This window comes from Spermophilus citellus (assembly GCF_964194105.1).
Source record: "Spermophilus citellus genome assembly, chromosome: 16".
Lineage (NCBI taxonomy): Eukaryota > Metazoa > Chordata > Mammalia > Rodentia > Sciuridae > Spermophilus > Spermophilus citellus.
The window spans coordinates 72,281,284-72,305,573 of NC_138196.1; the positions used below are offsets into that span (position 1 = coordinate 72,281,284).

Genomic DNA, 24,290 nt, shown 5'->3' on the forward strand with positions numbered 1-24,290 from the left:
TCACATAAGCAGCCGTGGAGTGGAAACTGTGTCAGACTCAATTCCTCCTCCTCTTCCTCCTCTTCAGAGGAAATCTGCCCCTTCTAGCTGCCCTCCCCTCCCCTATAAAGGGCGACTTGCTCTGAGCTCCACCGCGGCCCCAGCCTTCTCCCGCCTCCTGCTCAGCCCGTGCATCAGCCCGTCGGCGCACCAGCCCGAGCCGTGCAGCTTCCACAGAAGGACGCCCGGAGATGGAGGGGAAAGCACTGCTCCTGGTGGTCCTGGGCTTGTGGCTCCAGAGTCTGACCGCCTCCCGCGGAGGGGTGGCCGCCGCCGACGGTATGTTTTGTGCTTAAATTCCTCTCCACCTGCAGACCCCGCCAGTGGCCGCTTCCACACGATTTAAGGATGAGAAGGAGAAAGTTGAAAGGGGCTGCGGATGCGCACCAGGGACCTGGGAAGGGTCACCAGAATGGGATCTAGGAGAAGCAAGGAAGGAGTTTGCCTGCTATCATCCTGCAGCGGTTCCTAGTTCCCGCTTTTTCTCTCGGTCTCTCGGGTTCCCGCGCTGTCCCTTCCTCTCTGGCCGCAGCAGCGTTCCCGGGCTCTCGGACTCAGCCGGAGAGGTCCTGGGTGTGATGCGCAGGACGAAGGAGGCGGGGAGAAAGGGCGCTGTGGCTGTGACCTGCAATCACCTCCCGACGGGAGAGGGGGCTGGCATGAAAGGCACGCGGGCCAAGGTGACCCCGACTTGGCTGGGAACGCGCTGGGCCCCAGCCTGGGGAAGCGCGGGCAGGCAGTGGCCCCTTCTGGGGAAGCCGGCCCGGGGCGGGGGCGTTGTTGGCATTTTAGCTGCACAGGGCACTCTGGGTCTTGGCGTAACTGGGCTGGGTTTTCTGGGTGCAAGCGCGGGTGACCGCGGAGGGGGGACGTGTGGCGTGGAGTCCCGGGGACGCAGCGTCCTGCACGCTTTGGGGCGCCGGGAAACACTCCAGCTTCCACGCTTGCACGCTTCGCTTTTCTTAGTGCCCAGAAAACCTAGCGAAGAGCCCACCCTGCCGAAAACGTGGCGCAGTGACCAGCAATCTGTGGCCTCCGACTTGGGGGTTGCCAGGTCTACACTTGGCCATTCCTTCTCTCTTCGGATCTGAAACTAATTCGGGTCCCCAGCCCCTCCGCGTGGCTGGGGAGCACATGGGGTTTGCGGGCGCCTCCGGGAGGTCGCGGGCGGAACCGCGGTCACCGGCCGGGCGCCGGCGGCTCTCCTAGCCAGGGTGAAGGCGTCTGGGGCCAGAAGCGAATTTCTTTATTGGGGAGAAGAGGAAAGCCCAGCCCGAGACCCGCCCACAATTGAGAGTCCTTGTAACTTGAACCTTGGTTTAGCTAACACAGCAGCAGCAGCTTAAAAAGCACTGAAGCAAGTCATAAAAGCAGGCGACATTTCCTATTCTCGCGGGTGGTGGAATTACCATTAAGGATGTGCTCTTGGGACGCAAGTCCTCAGCAGTCCACGTTATAGTTCAGTCTTTGTGATTAACACTAAAGCTCGTTTTATGTCTGCATTAAGTTATGCAAGAACATTTTTGTTGGATTAAAAAGGAGGAGATTGCATCAAAGCAGAATTGGATAAAAAAAGACAAATATTTTGTTTGTTTGTTTTTTAATCAGATCAGTTTGAGGATACTGGAGATTTAGGGTTTTTAAATGGTGGCATGTACTCTCCATGCGAAATTCTTATTCCAGAAGCAATGCCATCATACAATGCTACCTTTACTGTAAACGCACAGAATTATGTCATTCACATATAAAGTTTTTGCTGGGCCCCCTTAAGAGGTTCAGGACCCTAAAGTCTTGAGTCAGTGTCAGCTCTCTGGGTTTAAATTCTTCAACTCAGGGGTTGACAAGACTGAAAGTTCTCTCAGGCCCCTCTCATTCTTACTCTGATTTTACACTTATGTGATTACTTCATTGGATTTTAACCAATATATGCTTATCCTGGATGTAAAATGTATTAGGTGAGATTATTCCTAAGTAGACTTGAAAGGATTCTCTGTCATCCTCTCCACTTTCACCCCAACCCATCCTCTATGTCTCCTTCATCACAGTAACTTTCCAGCCCTTTCTCCTCTGGATAAATTCATCCAGGAGTGGAAGATTGTCAAGGAGAGCAAGGTGGAGCCCAGTGTGTGTGTGTGTGTGTGTGTGTGTGTGTGTGTGTGTGACTGGCAGCTCCTCCTCTGGGCTCTGAGTTGACTTATTCATTCTCCATTTCTAAGAACAACGTGAGGACAAGAAGCACTGCCACAGGAGCCACTAGGGCTTTTCCCATGGGGCCCCAGTCAGGAAACTCCACCAGCTGAGAGAGGGGAGCCCTGGAGCCCTGCTCAGCAGCTGCAGTTCTATGTGAATTTCCAGGCTAACACCTGAGTTAAACAGGATGGAGGATGAGAGCAAAAATAGCAAATGCCACTGGAGCACAGCTCGGCAAGGGAGTGATTGATTGATTAATAGCTGTATGGAAAGGTGGCAGTCAGGTAGGGGCAAAGAGTTGCAGTGGAAAAATTTCACTTTCTTTTAAGCAGTGTATTTTTAGCTCACTCCTCCATTCTTGCTTTATTATGAAGGAGAAGTTGGGCTGCACAGATTCTGTACAATTCACTGCCTCTGTCATGACAGATTGTTCGAGAAAATGCCTTGAAGCATGCCACATTTTGCTGTTCTTTTCTTCTACCAACACCTATTCTCATTTTATTACCACCAAGGTTGTATTGCCTTAAATGTACAGGTGTTTGGGTCATCAAAGTGATGGGCGGAGCATGACTTTGGGTCACAAAGGTAGAGGGGAAGTATTCAAGACATGAATATTATTAGATTCCAGGTCCGGATGGAGGTACCATTTGAATTTATATATAATGTACTTTCCAACTACAACAAAAAGAATATCATCATAAAGTGGTAGGGTAGTCTAATCACAAAATAGTTTGTCATCATAGTGGGCTAAATATTTTTTGGTAATAGAGACTTTTTAATCTGTAAGCAAATCTTTGTCAGGAGTAGTTCTTGTCATACACTTTCTCTTTGCAAAAGTCAAAGTCTTTGCTAGTTTCTAAAGGAGTAATATAAAAGGATTCCAGTTTACTTAGAGACTAAAGACTTTGAAACTTAACTGTGAGTAAAGTCTGTCCACTGGACTGAAAGAACTCACATTGCTGCTTGCGGTCACTTTGAGAATGTCTCTTTCTGTTGTTAGCACCATTTCAGTGCTAACATAGTTCAGTCCATTCTAATGGAGGAAATGGGTATCTACTAGGAAGGAAGGTGTGGGTTATCTTAGGTGATACACACACACATAGATGTACATACAGAGAGTTCTATGGAAACAAGCCTATGAAACTTGTGCCAGCATTCTTTTTCTCTTCCCTGTGTTCTCCCAGAATAATCAAATTCTGTCTTGGGTGATTCAGTGATTTTTTTACTTTTGAAGAAATAGAAAAAAAAAATGTACCTACTGCTAATTAGCAGAATATGACAAAGGTTGGCATGACCACATTGGTCTAATCCCGTCGCCAAGTTCGTGGTACACACTTCTTTGCTGTGTGTGTTCTCTATGTGTCTTTCTTGGATGGTGAAGTCTGTTTCTATGTTTTCTTAGCCATCCTGACTAAGATCAATTTAAGTTTAATTTAAGTTTACAGAAGCTTTTAAATAGTAAGAAAAGTTAGATTCTTTTGGAGGGATGGCATTGAATGTAGGTAAAGGGCTCTGAATCTAGTGTTTCTCAATGCAAGCTATAAATATATTGAAATCAGTAACTTACTTTTGAAAAAAAAATTGGTTTACAAAGTTAATTATGGTGGAAAACAGCGTAAAAGTTAGCACTTGCATTTTGATTTACTGAGTTCCTCTCTTTATCCCACCTTCCTCCAAATAATAGACTTGTTAGCAAAGTCATCATTGACTTTCATTGTGTTAGTTTGAACCATTTGCTATCTCTATCAACAAGGAAAAAGTAACTTCAGATTAACAAGAATTTTGTATTTCAACTAAAAAATCTTAATTTAAATGTGCCTGCATAATGACAGTCAACCAAAATATTTCATTAAGCAGTCCACAAGGTCCCTAGATAATGATGACTTGTTCCTGTCCAGACTTGATGGTCTAATTCAAGTGGGGAGTTTTAACACACATCTCAGAACCTTTTCTGTAGCTCTACTTTTTGGTAGTGGTTAGGTAGTGTTTTTGGTAGTGTTTAGGTTTGGACCTAATTTTGGAGAAAATTCAACAGAAAAGGTACAGTCTTTCTTTTTACAACCCCATGAATAAATTTTTTTTCTTTAAAAAAGAAAAATAAATCTGCTTGTTAGATAAGGCAAGAGCATTGTGCACTTTGGAATATTCAACTACACTAATCACTTTGGTCAGATGGCAATATTGATATTTCCCCTCTCCCAAGTGACCAGTTTGGTGATTGAACTTGTTTTCTTTAGCATCCTCCAGATGCTGCCTGTGTAAATAACTATGGCCAGCAATCTTGAGAGTGAATTACTGGAAAAGTCCTGTAGGTGTGAGTGTGTGTATGTGTGTGTGTGTGTGTGTGTGTGTGTGTGTTAAGAGTTATTAACCACATTAAGATAAACATCTTCTTTTTTGCTCAAGCACTCTGATTTGAGTTATTTAGGAATTTAGGAGTAAAGATCATGTAGGAAATGCATTGAGTCGTAACATGCTTTGTTCCCCAAAATCTCTCTGTGTGCTCAATGAGGACGCATCTGGGCATCCTGGTCGACAGGGTGGTGCTGAGTGTAAGTCGAATTCAGGAGGGCTGTCTCAGGCTCACTCCCTTGGTTCCTTTGTTCAATCATTTGCTCCTTTTTTCCTCTACTCTACTCTACTCTAATATGGTCTTGATTTCTAGGCGACCTGATGAAAGACAGTGGAGTTAGATGAGTGCAGAGTCACTAACATGATTTCCATGGGCGAAAACCAGTAGTTTCCTTAGTAACCGTCTCATTACATCCGTTCATCTGCCACCCAGTAGCAACCCCAGGGTGTGCTGGACAACTGAGCACTGGGTGACCCCCAGCTGGGGTCCATCTTCCTCCCTGTTTCTACGTGGTCTGAGGTGGTCGATGGAGGGATGAGAGAGGTTTGGGGAAAATCATTGATCTTTAGGCTGCTGAATCCTCCTTGGGGGACTGTAAACACAGGTAGACCATTAGCACACTAAAGAGAAGCAAGGACTGGCGAGGCCGGTGGTAAGATTTATGACTTCATATCTCACACAGCACAGAGTGGCACTATTTTTCTGTCAAACTTGAAATGAAAAAATCCTTTAAAAGAGGGATGAAAGTCTCCCAAATGAAAATTTGAGAATGCATGAGTTTCCTATTACTTTGCTCTACAAGCAACAGACCCACCAGCCATGTTGGCTGTAGGAAATTGCAGCTGTCAATGAGCCATACATATAATCTAATGCAGGATCTGTGGCTCGAATAAACCTTTTTTTTTTTCTTCATGGAAATACACAAAGCTAGTAGTCTTAGTAATTTCAGAGAATATTCTTGGACATTTCAAAAACACCAGCAATACCAGGGCCAAGTTGCATAATTCTAGGAAACTGGCCTCTCTGAAGCTGTACAAGGCAATAGCCTTAAATGGCAATGTACAAATAGATGGTAAGCCAGATTGATCTGTCTGCCAGGTTGTTCAGATCAAATATGCTTTAAAAAAGGATAATGGAGCATGTTAAAATAAGATTGTTAGGAGGTATGAGTTATTTGAGGTGGAGAAATGTGGGAGCAAGTGATATTAATTTAGTCTTACATTTTCTAAAACACTTTCTAAAAATAAAAGAACTTGGGCACTGAAAACAGAATTATATTAAAATATGCATTATTCTATTAACTAATAAAAGTAGCAGCATTTTCTGATTGGGAAGGAACAAGGAGACCTGTATCTTCGAGTAAGATGAGAGATGGAGCAGATTCTTGATGGATGCATGGATTTGGTGAAGTTTCACTGTCTGGAAATGAAAAGAATATTGAAGAGCACTGTTTAGTACAGACTCTTATTTGAATAAATGATCTTAGAGTCATTAGCAACTGTAACAAAACTCTCTTCTTTCTAATAAATATAACATTAAGAAATGTCTCATACATTTTAGGTAATAGGTGTGTGTGTGTATGTGTGTGTGTGTGTGTGTGTGTGTGTGTGTGTGTGTGGTGTGTGGGTGCACTCAACTTGTTACAAATAAGAAGTCCCTTAGTCCCTTAGCAAGTAATCACAATATGGTATAATGGATTTTGAAATATAATAAAAAGGACAATGTTTACCAGTCCTTAGATAATTTCAAAATGAGCCTGATCCCAGTGTCTATACTTTCACTATTACTGACTCATTCTTATTTTTATTCTAGCCCTACTTTTGCAATGTTATTTTAAAATTATAGATTTTAAATTTCAAGTTGTGAAAAAGGATAAACTTAGATTCAGAAATTAGTATATTCCTATATATCTATTTATCTCCTAAAAGTTTGGAATCATGAAGTCTAAAAATACCAGTTATTGCCTTCTGATAGTAAATAGAGTTTTTTTTTCACTTCACAAGGAATTAAATAATTTCCTGTAATATAGCCTCCCTTTGATTGTGCTCTGCTTTGTGAAAAGAGTCTGATTATGCTTGCAATGTAAGTTACTTCAAGTGCCCCTGTGATGTCATGTGTACTGTCCACAATACCCACGAAGATTTAACGGTACTCAGATTTATTGTCCGTAGTTTCAAAAGTTAGGGTCTCTTTCTTTATCCAGTTTGAGATTCACTATGAAAAACCAAAGTGGACTCTTCTACAACTAACTTTGCTGTTATTTTTAAGTTTTGCCTTTGTGTGGAAGATAGGAACCATATAAGAAGAAGAGACTTCTGGGGAAAGTGTTTGCCATGGCTCAGATGCTGGGTAGCCTTTCTGAACAATCCACTAATGATTTCTCTAAACATTAGAGCCAGTCTCTCTTGCCATGGGTGTAGAAACAAGTCCATACAAAAGCTTCCTCATAATCCCAACTTTTCTTATTGCTAATATTTTTTAAAATTACGCAAATGAAAAGGAAAAAAAAAAACCTCTCCAACAGACCCAATTGTATGATATTGTGGGAAAACTTTTTTGATGTAATTAGAGATGTAAAAAGGTGAGAGACACCAGAGAGATCCATACTGCTTAACTCATGATTAAGGTCATCTCCATCCACTTGTCACCATTGGAAAAGAGCATCTGTCATTCTCTTGAAATTCACATTTGATGTTTATAAAGCACTTTAGGAACGAAAAATAGCATTGGCAGTGGTGGCTGGTTCACCATACCATTCCAGAAAATAAAAGCAAGCAATCTTCCAGTTAACTTCCTATCTGATTTTTCCTCTTCCTGTAGCAAGAGAGTTTAAGGACATCGAAAGTAAATTTGCCCTCAGGACTCCTGAAGACACGGCTGAGGACACTTGCCACCTGGTTCCTGGAGTGTCAGAGTCTGTGGCCCACTGCCACTTCAACCACAGCAGCAAGACCTTCGTGGTCATCCACGGCTGGACGGTGAGAGTGGCTCTTAGGAGTGGGTGGATTGGGGTCAACTGAACCCTGGTTCGTGGGGACTCAGCCCAAACTTCTGCCTGCTTTCTGGTGCCTTTGTTTTAAACGTGAAAAAAGGCAGTTTTGGCTCAGGGTGGAATCCAAAGCCGCAGGTTGGTGGATGCTTCCTCTGACAGAGCCAGCCTTCACTTTAACACAGTACCTGGCTAGTGACCTTGAGGCAGCCCTTCCTACGAGGAGGGAAAAGGTGGCTCTGCCTATAGACAGGGCAGGATGTGTTATTGCTGTGCAGGGCTGGGGGACATCTGGAGTGAGCATTGTTCATCCAGCATGGCCCCCAAGGCCCTTCTCTGAAGAAGGACACCTGTCATTGAGGAGAGGCTGAAGTGGAGGGAGAGGTGTGGGTCCCAGTACTGGCTTGGCTAGTCCAAGCTCTGTGACACGGTCAAGCCACTTCTCATCTCTGGGCCTGAGTTTGCTGATCTGTAAGACAAAGAGGTGGGACTAGACTTCCCTAAGGTTTCTCCACTTCGTACCTCACCTGTAAACTTCAGGGAATTTTTCTAGAGACGAAAGGGGGCTAGCCAGGGGACTGTCACACAAGATGGCTGGAGAAGTGCAGACTGGGGTTGAAATCTACTTATTTAAAATATGAACAAAGACAGAGTAGCCCTCTCTAAATACATCAAATAGTCACTTTGCCTGATGTTTTGTTCTTGCTTAGATACTTTAGTTTGTTTTTAAATTTTTCAATCCCCAATGACTGGATAATGTTACTGAAAAGGATTTCTATGAAATGGATTGTCAGAGATATATTATCTTTCCGTTATGTCAAATCTTGTTAAAATTTTGATAGATCTGAAATTCTAACGAGGAGAATTAGCTACAAAATGATACACATCTATTCCTGATTTCTTTTCCTACAAAACTAAAGTGTCTTTTTATTGGCATGATAGGATGATTGCCATAATTTTTATGAAAAAAAGCAACTATTAACAGAATTCACAAAGATGTTTATCCTGATAAGACATTCATTTACTAGAGTTAACATAGTAATTTCAAATGATAAAATTTCAGATTTCCAAAAATGAATAATTTTATATTTTAAGAGATTTAACAAGAACAAGAGAAACTTTGATGTTTTTAGAGGCATTTTGAGTGTATATGCAATGTGGCTTTCAAGACTTTTCAAAAAAATTGAAGCTTAATAGAAACATTTCTGCAACAGGAATAAATTGGGTATTCCAGGCATCTTAGTCTTATCCCTAGAGAATTTTGTGCTTAAGAGTTTTTGAAAAAACTTTCCTTCTCTTACTGAAGATAACATGACTAACCCACTATCAAGAGTGTGCCAGTTACTTTCCTTGATCTGACAGCCCCACTGAGCCCATGGGTATTCTTCACATGTGTGTCCTGATGTTTTGAGTGCTTGGCCTCAGAGGCTGGGTGGCTGGCCATAGGACAGCTCGAACAGAGCTGTTTGGTCTGCAATGATAAGCCGTCCAGACACGCTGATCTTGGCTTATCTCATGAACCTGCTGGTGAGTTCAGTCGAACCACCTGGTACAGGTGGCAGACAGTCTGGGTTCAGTGTTGTGTATAACTATCAAAGCTTTCTAAAAGAAGTACTGATTGGAGGAGTCTCAAAAGAAAAACCCAGAAAATAAGAACTGATTTGAGGGAAGTAGGTACCTGGGTTTTTCATTCCCTTTGTTCAGGGTTCCTTTTATCTGTATTTTATGTTGAATTAGAAAGCAAAGGATTAGATTAGTTGTTACTTAATTAGTAAACATATCAGACTCTGAAAGAGTAAATTGGATTACTTGCCCTTTTATAGATTGCCTAACTTGGAAATATTGATAGTATAGAAAAACTTAGAAGCCAGGAGCAAACACAATTTTCTCATCTTATCTGAGATAAGCAACTAGGCCACTCAAGGGCATAGACCAAGGGAAATGAGGACACTCTCCCACCTCTCAGGAGACACCCCAAAGATGCTCAAGCATCTAGCATATATATGGCACATCCTGGGGGGCAGCTTAGAGGCAGCTGGTTGGGAACTTCACCACTCGTTTGGATTTACTAATTTTAAGTACAGAGTTCTCATTGTGAAGGGGGGGGGGTCGCTCAGTGCTGGCTGGAATAAGGAACCATCAACACCTCATTTTGAAGAAATGACATTATCTTCCCCAATCTTAAGATGCAGCTGCAAAGGGTGGCCAGCACCCCAGCCAGGAAGTGGGGTGAAGGGGGTTTGACTGACCAGTTCCTCAGTGGGTGTCCAGCTGGCTCCTTCAAAGACCCACTCTGCACCCGGACTTAAAGCAGCTACCCTGAGACATGTCTAGAGGAGGTTTAAATAAGTTCCTAAAGTGCCTTTTCTTTTTCAGTTTCTATGTTAAAATAGCTGCAGAGCTGACATTTTATCACTGCAAGTAGATTGGGAAGCAGAATGGCCACAGGGAGAAGTGTATGGGGTGGAGGGGAACATCCAGATCACCTGAGCCCAACCCCTTTATGGTCTAGATGGCCCGGCAAGATTGAAGTTGTTGAGTGGAAGAGGAGGAACCTGAAACAGTATCTCCTGAGTCTTGAATTGGCCTTTTTCCAATACAGACCAGGGCAACTTGGTGAAAAATTGTGCAGTTTACTTAGAGCCAGAAGTGGAAGCTAGAGCTTCTGTTTTGATACTTTTGGTCTAGCAAACAGATAAACAAAAGAAGCATAAATCTGAAAGAACCCACCCTGTGAGATCAAAGTCCCTTGGTTTGGGAAACCAACACTCCTTTTTTTTCTATTGGAATTACAATACATATAATCTGGATTTTTACAGGTTTCCCATTAAAAGATGCCTTAAACATGAATCTCAGAATCCTCTTTGTCTATTCAGTATGTAATTGAGTCACCTTTATGTGGCTATGGTGTGACCTGCCAAGGGTCATTAGCATTTCACTGCATGTAAATGATTCCTTACAAGAGAGAGAAAAAAATGCATTTATATCCCCTAAAACAATTTTGTTAGGAAACATTTAGTAGCCAAATTGAAAGTGATTAAGCTGAATTTCTCTTAAAACAGCCTTTAATTCTATAGGAATCTTAATTCACTCAGGCTGATCTTTCCACCATCAAAATTACTAAAGTTTTACTGAGTTTATAAAACATGCTTTAAAATTGAAAGTGCGATAAACCTCGATCTGCCCTTCCTTTGCACTCTTGGATGTGCCTCAGAAGGGGTAGCACAAGCTTCTGATCTGTTTTGGAGTTTTTCTTTTTTCTGTGTGAGCTGAGGGTTTCCTCGCCAGTTCGTAGGTGTATTGGGCTTTTGGATCTAACAAGTGGGTCTTTGAAGAAAGCTCCTGTCATCCTCTCCAGGTGACAGGGATGTATGAGAGTTGGGTGCCCAAACTTGTGGCTGCCTTGTATAAGAGGGAACCGGACTCTAATGTCATCGTGGTGGACTGGCTGTCGCGGGCCCAACAGCATTATCCGGTGTCTGCAGGCTACACCAAGCTGGTGGGAAAGGATGTGGCCAGATTTATCAACTGGATGGAGGTAAGACGGGGAGGAGGAGCATCATGTGTCTAAAACAGAGCTCTTGGCAGAACTGGATGAGGGGGTGGGTCTTTCTCCTTTTCACTTAGATATGGATGTTTTCTGGGGTGATTCATATCTTCAAAATGAGCATGAACATTTTTTGGAGTCCAAGGCAGCATTATGATAAAGAATAATCCGATATCAAGCCAATACATAGCCCTGCCTGCCCTCTGCCTTCTTCTTTGATATTTTCAGTGAATAGATCTGCTGAGACCAAGAACATGGGCAGAAATAACAAAAGTTTGTTATTTGGGGAGGGTGGGCAGGTGGTGCCTTCAGCCAGATCCTTCCCACTGCTTGGCTCAGGGTGGTTTCATCCTGGCTTTGCTTTCTGTTACAGTGCTGATCTCTTTGACAAAAACATTAGCAGGATTTATTTCTTAGTGGGGCTTAAGAATCCAGATTTTTGTTGGAATGCATATGATCCTGCCTCATGGTTTGAGGGAGGGTTGGGATTGAGTTGGGAAGACACAGGCTGGAAAGGTATATAGTATAGGACACCAAGTGACTCAGGGTCCAGAGTTTTGGCTAGGCTGCAGATTTTACCAATTTTCAGAGAATGGTCCACTTTTCCAGGCCATTCTCTGAAAATTACCTTTGAAAAGTTTCTTGGAGTTAGAAGAAAGCTAACACTCTGACAGGGCCAAATTATTAAAAACTGACAATTGAAAGTAAAAACTGAGCCGTGTTTATTGAACTGATCATCCTAAGACAAAATTTCTCTTCTTAGTTTTTTTGGCCGATCAGGCGAGTGAACTTGGGCAAATCAGATCACCCATTTGGGCCTTAGGCTTCTGCCCTGTTGAATGAGAAGGCTGGAGCATGCATGTCTCTGACCTCTTCCCACTATTGAAGTTTCTGATTAGAAGTTGTGGCATGGCTAAGCTTAAAGAAGAAAGTGAGGCAGCATATCTAGATGATCTAGATGAGGGAATAATGGGTTAAAGTTTATATATATGTGTATATACATGCACACACACACATATATATGTATATTTATATTTATTTACAGTAGTGTCCATATTTTAAAGACAATAATTATATTGATTTTCTTTATTTCTTTTCTTCTTTTGGTGTTGGGGATTGAACCCAAGGTTTTTTGCATGCCAGGCAAGTGCTCTATCACTGAGCTATACCCCAGTCCTTCATTTTCTTTCTTTTAGTTATAAAAGCTTTTTTCTTTTGAAGGAGGAATTTAACTACCCCGTGGACAACGTCCATCTCTTGGGATACAGCCTTGGAGCCCATGCCGCTGGCATTGCAGGAAGTCTGACCAATAAGAAAGTCAACAGAATTACTGGTAAGAAAGCACTTTCATTCACTTCGTCACCAGAGTTGAGGTGGCCGCTGTTGTGAAAGAGTCACGTTACGTGTATGGTGTTGGTCTGGTCATGTGCCCAGTGTATATCAAAGGGGACTAAAATCAATGTGGATTTAAACATCTGTGGGGTCTTTTTTCCCATCCAGGCCTGGACCCAGCTGGACCTAACTTTGAGTATGCGGAAGCTCCCAGCCGCCTTTCTCCTGATGATGCGGATTTCGTAGACGTCTTACACACATTCACCAGAGGGTCTCCGGACAGAAGTATTGGGATCCAGAAGCCAGTAGGACACGTTGATATTTACCCCAATGGAGGCACTTTTCAACCAGGATGCAACATTGGGGAAGCTATTCGTGTAATTGCAGAGAGAGGCCTTGGAGGTAAATATGACTTAGAAGCTGGTTAAATGTGCGTTTTTCTCTTCGCCTTTATTGACTCAGTGTCTTACTATTATCCCCAAAATGTGTGGTTTTAATATACATATTTGGGACTGGAGATATAGCTCAGTAGTAGAGACTGCCTGTCCAGCATGGGCTTGGTCTGGGTTGCAACCTTGGCACCAGAAAAAAAGAGAGTACTATAAATATACCATAGTCCAAAATTTGTTTCTGAAGAATTCTACCATATTCAGCATGATTGCATTAGAGGGGGGCAGCCATTTTATTTCTTATTTATGGTATTGTAGATTACATTGAGTGCTGCTCTTACATTAGTAAGAGAAAGTAAAAGCGAGATTTAGGGAGGAAAACTCTGCTGGCCTCCATAAATAGCACCATAAAATGTTATTGGCTCTGTGTTGTCATAATTGGAAGGTAGTTGCAAAGTCAAGGAACTGATTTAGAATTTTATGGAAAGTGAAAGAGGTATGCTTCATCCAAATTTCTTTTGTTGTTGTTTTTTTAAGAAACAGGTACATTAAAAAAAAATCACCATTCTCTGCGATAAATCTCTCACAAGAAGAAAAATACAATCTAATATTAGCTTAATTTAATATTTGCTTTAATAATGTTGTCAGCTTATGTTAAATTTATTTTTAAGGGCTCTTTGCATACATTATGGACATTGGATCCACCTGTGACTGGTCAATGTGCTGTAGAACTTGTAGCATAATGTTACTGTTTTCAGTTGCTTTAAAAGCTTATGATAATCCGTTCTTAGGACATCATTGATCATTTCTGTAATTCATTTGATGTAAAAAGCATTAGTTGGGGCTGGGCACAGTGGTGCACACCTGAAATCCCAGCAGCTCAGGAGGCTGAGACATGAGGATAGTAAGTTCAAAGCCAGCCTTAACAAAAGTGAGACGCTAAGCAACTCAGTGAGACCCTATCTCTAAATAAAATATAAAATAGGGGTGGGGATATGGCTTAGTGGTCGAGTGCCCCTGAGTTCAATCCCCGGTACAGCCCCCACCCCCCAAAAAAAGCATTAGTAAGAACACAAATCCTCAATTATTCATAATATGTATGAAAAAATACTATTTATTTAATGTGGTTTTAGAAGTAGGTTTCTACAATTATCTAGACACTTTCTGTCACTATTAGACGATTTTTATATAAGAAAAGGATGTGATAACTGAGGGAAGTCAACTTCTACCTGGAATGTCTCTTATGGCTTTTTAAGCATATTGATAAGACAGCATAAAACTTAGAAGTTACCTGCGAACTTGCAACTTTGAAAAATTTTGGAGGTAGATGAGCAGCTGCACCCAGACAATCTCCTAAAATAGGGCCTACAGTCACAAATGTATAGGACTGGATCCTAGGCTCATTTACTCTCATACCACACCCACCCTATTTTAGACCCCAAATGAAGCACCCTTTTTTGGGTTTCTGCGGAATTGAGATTTTCTGTGTGTCTTTCTTTCCCAGATGTGGACCAGCTGGTGAAGTGCTCCCATGAGCGCTCCATTCATCTCTTCATCGACTCCCTGTTGAATGAAGAAAACCCGAGTAAGGCCTACAGGTGCAACTCCAAGGAAGCCTTTGAGAAGGGACTCTGCCTGAGTTGCAGAAAGAACCGTTGCAACAATCTGGGCTACGAGATCAATAAGGTCAGAGCCAAAAGGAGCAGCAAAATGTACCTGAAGACTCGATCTCAGATGCCCTACAAAGGTAAGCCGGGGACTGTCGTAAGTAAGGAAAATCAATTAGTCCTGTCTTGATCGTGCCTTCTGCATCACGCGTACTGCTCTATCCCCTGGAACAGAGTTAATGAGGTGATGTTGCTGAGCCCTGAGCCCTCATTTGTGTTTCTGTTGCTGTACAGGGAGTTGCATTGATCCACTTCATTGATGCTCCTAATTCCCTGGCCAGTGTGGCCCAGGGCATGGCCTGGGATTTCCAACCTCATCTGTCACTGGCCTGTGTAACTGTGACCATTATCATGGTTCAGTCTGTCAGGACTGAGCTTGGAGCTTATTTGAAACCATCATCCTGGGATCAGCAAACTTTGGCCCGTGGGCCAAACCCAGCCTACCACCTGCTTTTGTAAATAAAGTTTTATTAGAACACGACCACACCAGTCATTTCCTTATTGTCTAAGGTAGCTTTTAGGCCACCAGTGCAGAGCTAAATAGGTCAGATAGAGAATATATGGCTCACAAAGTCTAAAATATTAACTTTCTGGCCCTTTATGGAAAGTTTGCCACCTCTAAAGTTTGCTTTATGTGAAGACAAGAGCCACCTGTATTTTAGAATTCAACTATCTCTGGAAGGCAAGAAAATACCAAACCCGCTATGATACGTCCATTCATTTCACTCTTAAACTTCAAACTTGGCCTCTTGCTTAGGGTTAGACCTAAACCACAGTGGGGTAGGAGGAGGTAATCAGATAACTGGTGAAAGGGGCTGATTTTAGGAAAGCTAGCTTCTGTGGAGTCCCCGTGGAAGCCTGAGCGAAGGCAGGATATTCAAGAACAGTTTCCCGACGTAAAAGGTATCTGCTGTCCATGGCCATCTGTAAGGCGGTTTGTTAGACTCTGCAGAGGTGCATTTGGTGGCATCGAGTCTGGAGCATCTGTCATTCTGGGAAACCTTTCAGGCAATGAGGGGACCCTCATGTTCTCTGATTCTTCAGAACCAGGAGTGTGTGAGGTACAGAGGAGACTGACTTCTGAAGACATGGACAGGTCACTCAACCCTAGCATCCCGAGTGTGCCTGCCAGGGCGCCATCAGCATCCTGTGGGGGCACCTGGTGGGCACTCCCAGCCTCTCCTGCTCTGTCTCTCGTGCTGCCTGCAAGGGCTGCCTTTAACTCTATTTCTCTTCATCTTTTACTGGTTGGAGGGTTTTGTTGTTTTATTTTTCTGTTTGTTTTTGTTTAGGCATCTGGCTAATTATTTTTATTATTTAAAGAGATAGCTATATCTATTTTATTTAGCTATAAAATAAAATACAATTTGTCATTGGAAGCTCACAATAAGAAAATGTATCGAAAACCATTTTCATTAGAATAAATGTCCAAAGTAGCATTAAAACAGCATTTGCCTATATTGTGCCAAACGGTTAGTATTATGAAATCTGTGTCCCACCTTAAGAGAAAGTGCATCTGCCAGAACACAAATAAGAAAAAAAAATATGACCAGGATCTTGAGATACAGAAGAAAAAAAGTATTATAATAACTTTTCCTCCCTCACATTAGCTGTGTTTGAGGCCCACTGCCTTCCTCTATCCCCTTAACCTCTCCCCAGTCCTATTTGCTTGGAATTTTCGGCAGAGATTGGTGAAGAGCAGGAATGAGATATCTAAGTTCAAATTCCTGCTCTGAATCGGTGACACTTTAGGGACTGGCTTTCAAAACAGTGCTCCTGGCCTCACTGATGGTTTGCTGTGAGCCTACTGCCTGTCTCCCTGGGCTGAGTGGGGGAATAAAGAGGATGGACACCGTCCTCTACCCTGAAGGAGCTTGAAGTCAGGTATGGAGGGCAAATGGGGAAATGAGAAGGAGCACCCTCTCACTCAGTGACTTGGTCACAGGTACCAAATGTGCTTGATACAGATGCTAAGGGGCAAGATGGCCAAGACAGGCAGAGGTCCCAGAGAAAGCATCCTAGGTGTTTGGGGCTTGATGTGATCTCCCCAGTACTCCATCTAGGACTGCTTGACAACTCAGATACCCGGGGGGTTTTCCCATCCACAGCAACCACACTTTTCTGAAAGGAGTAGCATTCAAAGTCTGCACTTCCAAGGTGTGACACTGTAGGGTGGGAAGAAGTCTTTCCAAGCCATGGGTGGTGCTGTGTGTGCACTTCCTGTTTGGGAGCTTGTGAGATACGTTCTGTGGGTGTGAACTGCCTGATCATCATGGTAGTGTTTTCAGGAAGCCTGACCAGCCCTGGCTCCCATTTCTTCCCCTACAGTCTTCCACTACCAAGTAAAGATTCATTTTTCTGGGACTGAGAGTAATACGCAGACCAACCAGGCCTTCGAGATCTCTCTGTATGGCACCGTGGCTGAGAGTGAGAACATCCCCTTCACCCTGTGAGTAGCCTGGGGACTCGCCTGCTGCCTGGGGGCTGGTCAGAGCACTGGTTCTTGCCATAGCTGTAGGTCTGAGAAACAGGCAGAATCATACCTGCAACAAGTTCTAGCTTGAAACTGGAACTCTGGAACTGAGGTCTTGGCTCTGTTTTGTATTGAGAAATACATTTTACAGCTGCTTAATTTTTTTTTTTTTGCTTACTTCTTTTATACAAAGAAATGAAATAAAACAATGAAATTCCTTCAAAAGTTTTGACATAAAAAAAAAAAAGATTTTGGACTTTTCTGATTTTGGAACATTTGTGTATCCATAATGAGATATCTTGGGGATACCTAAATTCAAAATTCATTTATGTCTCATATACACCTTATATATTACAAGTTAAAGATGATTTTATCCGTTTTTTTTTTGTTTTGTTTTGGAAACCACTTTATAGATGCTAAGATAATAGGTAGAGAAGATAGAAATAGTAAGAAGCCCAAGACAAAGGGTTACCCCTCACTCCTCATCAAAGAAATACAAAACACAAAGCAACTTTTCCATATCCTTTGATAATTCCTAAGCAAACGAATCTTCTGATGTTCCCAGTGCTGATGAGTTGGTGAGTGAGTACAAACCCTCACTGGGCATATTGTTTATTGCTGGAACCCTCTAGTTAAGGAAAATAGCAAGGAAGTAACTTTCTATAACCATAAAATGTAATTGTAAGTAGTGGAGTAATATTTTTTTTAGTTTTTATTCTATTTTATACTTTTAGTTTTTAGTTTATTTATTCTAAAGAAAGTGTCAATAGAAACTTTAAAAAATTTTTAAAGTATAACACACTGGCAATTAGTGTAAATTAGAAACTAAGTGGTCAGCCTTGTGTCTATGGTAAGTGAATTGTGGTTTACTGTTTTCAGTAAGATCAATCTACCCTTTAACAATTGTAATTATAGAAAATTAGCTAAAACATGGCAAAAAGCAAAAGATAATAGGAAGAGAACAAAGAATAAAGGAGAATCACATGTGTACCATGATTGTGACTAAGTAGAAATACGTTCACATATCAATACCAATTGAAAAGGAATACATGAAAATGTCAATGACTGGCTAATCAATTTTTTCCTCTTAGGAATTGTAGATGGTTCATGTTATTAGGATGGGTGTTCGTATAGATTCAATGGGGTGTGGACAGCTTTAAAAATACACTAAATGCATTCATTCAGCATAAGTGTTGCTCTGGACATTTTTTGCATTTCTAAAATTTTGCCCAAACAATAAAGCCATTTACAATTTTGGGACGTGAACAAATCAGAGAGAGAAAACTGGTTTACAGAACTAACCAAATTTGTTGAATTTTTGTTCAGGCCTGAAGTTTCCACCAATAAGACATACTCCTTCCTGATTTATACGGAGGTGGATATTGGGGAGCTGCTAATGATGAAGCTCAAGTGGAAGAGTGATTCCTACTTCAGCTGGTCAGACTGGTGGAGCAGCTCCCGCTTCGCTATTGAGAAGATCCGAGTGAAAGCAGGAGAGACTCAAAAAAAGTAATTCAGTTGATCCCCCTCACCCCACCACCTACTGCTCTTCAGACTGCCCCCAATGTCATTTCCTGGTGACAATATCTCAGGAACCTACAATTTTCACTGAAGGGAAACTTTAGTAAAGTGGATCCTCAATCCTATGAGCCTATGTAATATACCTAGGGTATTTCTGGAGTATTCTTTTGTTATTACATTGGGGATGTAGTGCAGGTTGAGTGTCCCTTATGAATGAGACCAAAAGTATTTTGGATTTTGGACTTTTTCTGATTTTGGAACATTTGTGAATCCATAATGAGATATCTTGGGGATACCTAAATTCAAAATTCATTTATGTCTCATATACACCTTATATACTTACAGGTTAAAGGTAATTTTATCCTTTTTTTTTTTAGTATACTTACATTTTGACTGCAACCTGTCACATGAGGTCAGTTGTAGAATTTTCCACTATGGCATCATTCTGATTTTGGATTTCAGATTTTTGAATTAGGGATATTCAACTGTAGTATTTGGCATTTCAAGTAAGAAAAACATGAGCCCTGTGTTGTTCACATTATTTGGAGTGACAGTTAGGATCAGAAGTTAGAAATCTCAGCATTGGTTGACCAAAACCCTGCTTTGCTCCTTATTTTATGTCAAAGGAGATGTTCCTTTGACATTCAAAGCCTAACTCCAATCTCTTCAAGGAGGATGGGATTCCAAGGACATCTCATCCTGTCTCCTCAACTGCACTCCTCATTTATGGATGTGGGTAAGACATCCACAAAATGGGTTATATAGACAGGATTTAAAACTTTTATACTACATGTGCAGGGATTTTGCAAGCCATAGTATATGACTATTGTTAGTAAAACCAACTCTTTAAATTAGAATTGAGAGATTATTTCTCTTTCATCATCTGTTTTTGTACCATAAAAGATGCTGTCGATGGAAAATGAAGAACCTTTATTTCTCCATCAGGGCCAGTTGAAGGCCTGTTCCCTATTTCCTAATGCAGATGCTAAGAGGTGGTGGCGTTGACCTTGTGCCATCTCTTAGCGAAAGCCTTGTGGCTTTAAAGCTGCACCAAGCTATACACCTGTCTAGATTGATAAACTAGCTCATTTGCTGAACACTGGGCTGGGCCCTCATTAACCTGGATTCAGATGTGCCCTGAGTGGTACAATTACTGGAAATATCGACACAATCATCTGCCTGATCATGCAGGATCCAGACAGTCCTTACTGAACAGCACGGTTCTGAACAGCCGTTCTTATTGTTCCACATGGTATGTTCACGTCCATTTTCTTCCACAGGGTGATCTTCTGCTCCAGGGAGAAGGTGGCTCATCTGCAGAAGGGGAAGGGATCCGCAGTATTTGTGAAATGCCATGACAAGTCTCTCAAGAAGTCTGGCTGGTGAGCATCTCAGTCACACCAAGCTTTCAGCCACATGTGCCACTCTTCTGCCATAGCTAATGGCCTGCACTGTCCTGTGGTCAGAACCTCAGGCTATCTCTCTAGCCCTTCTGGATCCATTTGTTTTTTGCATTACTTCCTCTTTTTCTCTTCTTTCTGTTTTTTTATGTTGTTTTTCTCCCAACAGTTCTGGCCTTAGTCCCATGTGCCGAATTCAGGCTACTTTATTTTATGGGGTAGTCAAACTTCCCCCAATGGACTGTTTTTCCTGCTGTTCCCCCTCTGCAGCCCTCACAGGTGCTGTGTGCAGAGCGGGCACTGGAGGCTTAGTAGTTGCCCATGTCCTGTGAGTACAGTCCTCTCCAGGAAAGAAAATGTCTTGTCACATCTGTGGTGGCCACATAGTTCGATTCTCCAAGTGCCAGCGGACTCTAGGACACAGAACCCAAGGGGAAGGTCCAGCACCCTTCTCAAAACCCTCAAAGACAGGAGCTAATGGGATGAGAGTGTGGAGATTCCCCTCCTTTCTATCTCAAAACAACTGTGGGCTCTTTCCTTCCTGACCTTTAAGGCTAATCCGAACGGCAGCTGTCAGCGGAATCTTTCCAGAACGTCAGCGCTAAGTGGGGACTGAGCCTGTGACCGTCCCTCCCCCTCCCAGCCTCCGTCAGCTCTCGGGATCTGCCATTTTCATTCCTGCCCTGGCTCCCCTGCCAGATGCCAAGTGCCAATGGCTCACACTTAAAAAGGGGAGGAACACTAGACCATATCACACAAGCCAGTGACACAAGAAACAATGACAAAGGCCGGTCACCACTTCATGGGGAAATAGAAAAAGCAACTGGCTTTAGTTTGTCCTCTTTTCCCAGTTAGGGTTAGAGACGAAAGTGCAGAATAAGAATGGCCTCGTCAGAAAAAGTCTCCTGAAGACCTTGCCTGGAACATCTGTATCATTTTAAACTTCTATTTTATCATTTATATGTGCTCACTACGAATAGATTAGGAAAACTGACACAAAGAAAATCACCGTGACCCTGTCACCCACTGACAGCCCCAACTCACATTTTGATTTATATCCTTGCACGCTTTATAGTTACCTATTATTTATATATTTTTATGTTTTATAAAAATGGAATTTTAGTTGTGAATGGACACAATACCTTTTATTCTATTTATTTATTTTTATGTGGTGCTAAGGATCGAACCCAGTGCCTCACGCATGCTAGGCAAGAGCTCTACCACAGAGCTACAACCCCAGCCCACATGGCATACACATTTTGAGTGACAAGATAAGTCCATCTGGATCAAAAACACAGAAGGAAAGACATTCCCGATGAAATGGAGGAGCGTCGCTGGTTGTGAGCCTGGCAGAACAGCTCTGTCCTTAACCAGGGGAGGCTTCTCTATGATATGCTCTTTGCTCCATTTCTACTCCTCACACATCTGAGGGAACTCCACAGTTCTTCTATGCTTAGGAAGGGCCTCTGCCGTGAAGTTTTACACATTTGCACATTTGTGTTACAAACAACACACACACACACATACACACATACACACACACACACACACACACACACACACACGTACACACATGGATTCATTCTCCCCAGATCATCTGCAACTTGGAAATATGAAAATGAAGTCCCCAATCAGGAAATAGCTCCAGCCATTTATAAAGTACTTCTGGCCATACTATGTATAGGTGACAAGCATTTATTTGAGAAAGTCTAATGATACTTTCTTTTTTTTTTTTGTCTGATTACTGAAACGACAAGTATTTAGGCAGTATTTTTTTCCTTTTTAATAGATCTTAACTTTAGGAAGTAATTATGAATCAGACTTATGGTCTTCTGCAGTTTCTTTCCTCTGGGACCAAAATCAATCAACCAAACAAAAGGCTCTCTTTAGTATCTTCCGTTAAGTCTTCAGAAGGCTCAGATTACAGGGAAAGAATGAAACAGGATTTTCATTGGATACATTTTGGAAGTAAGAAAACTTCCTAACTTTTGAAATCATTTGGCTCTGGCAACTAAAAATGATACTTTTTGTTGGGACTTAGCTAAATAGATGTCAGAGTATCTCTGAGTCCCAGGAACCTCTGCTGTCTCTGATCTTTTATCTACACCTCCCAGGGGCTTAGCCTCACATACTTTGTTCCAAATTCCCAGTCGAATACTTTTTTCTCTTAAATGGTGCAGAGGGGTTGAGAAGAGTTTGTAAAATACTAAGCAGATAATAAATTGCCTTTCTTCCTCTTTTTTTTTTTTTCTTCTTAGACACTGGAAAAGTCCACAGAAAGAAGAACACAAGAATTCTGTGAAGAATGAAGCAAATGAAGTAAATTTTACAAAAGATGCCCAGTGTTTAAAAGTGGGTGTTTAAAAGTGGACTTGTCCTAAAAAAAGTATTAATCCAAATTTATATCCTTGTTAGTTCAATTAGGAAACATTCTCAAAATACAGTCTAAAAAAGTGGCTAATTGAATTTGAGGCCAAATTGCTCATCTTGCTGTGCTAAGACAGCACACGTGAAAAGCACTGCATTCTATCCTCTGAGAAGGAACAGTTGTCCCTGTGTGTAGTAAGATAAGGCTCCTACAGGTGGTGCGTTGGCCATAGTCTAAAATTAGTTAGACCCTCCTATTTTAATTAGAATTCTGGATTTTTTTGGACTGAGGCCTTTTCAAAATTTTCTCCAAGTCTGAATATAGAAGATGGTTCCCTGTGGCATGAGTCAGATCTGTTTATTTAGTAGTCAAAACACCTGATCTTTTGGAATATTTCTCTTGCCATTGGGATGTGGCCCAGGAGTTAACCAGGGAAATGCGACTTGGAGAGGGACAGAGAATGGGGCTGATAAAATCCTAAGCCTTGGCCTGACTCTTGGCTTGCATCATGACAAAGTTATAAGCAAAACATACAAAGTTTAGATCCATTCATTCTTTAATAGATTTTCATATTTTATTGCTTAATCTCTGTTTCTTTTTTCCTTTGTCTTAATATTATATTTTTACAATGTTCTCCAAAAACAAACCAACAATCCTCAGCTGACACAGAATTTGGTGCAGAAAGAAAACAATACTATGATTTTATTATCACATTTTTCAGATTATTTTCATCAATTTTAAATCATTTCCTATCTGATAGTTGCTATTGAGATTTGGGCTCATCTCAGTCATGCCTCAATCATACTTGAAGCATGAAAAAACTTTCATTTCTGGCTTAGATGTGTTAAAAATTCAAATTTTGTGTCACGTGAACTGCAAACCTTAAACAAAAATTGTTTTTCTTAAGTATCAAAAGGTGGAAAAGTTACTGGGTTATATGCATAAGCAGTGCTTATAAACCATTGAGTGCAAGAAAGAGAATCCTTGATTGTTGTCACCATATGAAGTGCCAGGAGGGTTGTTATCATTGTTTTTTTAACAACAAATCAAGAGTGAGTGAACAATTATTTATGGACTAGATCTCATATCTTCTGAATGCTTTTCTGTGTATTATAAAATGATTAAGAAGTCAGATATGTTGGAGGTTATTGCTGGGAACCCAAACTGTGAAAGTATGTGGGTATATGAACTCATGCCTATAAAGCCCCACCTGTGTGTCTGTCATGCAGTGTGATTTGGAAGGTGAACAGTCAAGGAAGGTATTGGAACATGTCCGAGTAGAAATAGTTCCAGATGCACCAGAATGTCATCCCTCTATTGGAGAAAGATATTGTGCCTAAATAATATCAAATGTTGTGATTGACTACATCAGGCTTGGAATGAATTCTAACAATAAAACAATGTATGTTTGGTCACTGGTATCCCCCTTTATTGCTAATTCATTGATTTTTCTGGGTTTGGGTTTTAATCAAGGGTGCATAAACGTAAAAGATTGAGCAAGTCCATGCATGGCTTGGGAACTCTGCTTCTAAAGATTTGCTATATATATAATATATATATATATATAAATATATATCAATGATGCTTTGCCTTTAAATTTTATTTATGAGCTGTAAATATATGTGTGGATGTGTACAGGAGTGTGTACATATTGGAAAGGTCATTGTGGCTACCTGCATTTATAGATTTGTAGATGTGTGGTGCTAACTTTATACGTGTCTGATTAGTGAACCAACTCACTCTTATAAAATAATACAATGAAATGGGCTTAAAAAAAGGAAAGAAACTGAATTAACTATGTGAAGAAATGGAATCTGCTTTTAATAAAATTGACAAAATTTTATTACCACACTCAGTCATTATGTTGTATCATTTTAGCCCCTGAGAAAAAGTAAATTTATTCTTAGGGCAGATTCATTCAGCAAATTTCAACTGAGCAACCACTATACTTAGTAAGTAAGATAGCTTCTAAGAATTACAGTGCACATTTTTGAACATCTATTTGTACATAAGCTGTAGATA

General features: G+C 41.4%; 1 protein-coding gene across 2 annotated transcripts; it reads left to right on the top strand.

The window, feature by feature from the left end:
- LPL (lipoprotein lipase) lies at positions 1 to 24,119 on the top strand (the record flags this gene model as incomplete). 2 transcript variants are annotated; one of them, XM_081269082.1, is made up of 10 exons in its annotated part: positions 3 to 318; positions 7,403 to 7,560; positions 10,930 to 11,109; positions 12,340 to 12,451; positions 12,619 to 12,852; positions 14,344 to 14,586; positions 16,835 to 16,955; positions 18,306 to 18,488; positions 19,781 to 19,882; positions 22,159 to 24,119. In XM_081269082.1, coding segments are annotated over exons 1-10 (1,422 nt in total). In that variant the 5' UTR covers positions 3 to 230. The 2 variants fall into 2 exon arrangements, with proteins under 2 accessions (XP_081125207.1, XP_081125208.1); XM_081269081.1 differs by lacking the exon at positions 22,159 to 24,119 and having other exon boundaries at positions 1 to 318; positions 19,781 to 19,886.
- Positions 24,120 to 24,290: the final 171 nt, after the last annotated feature.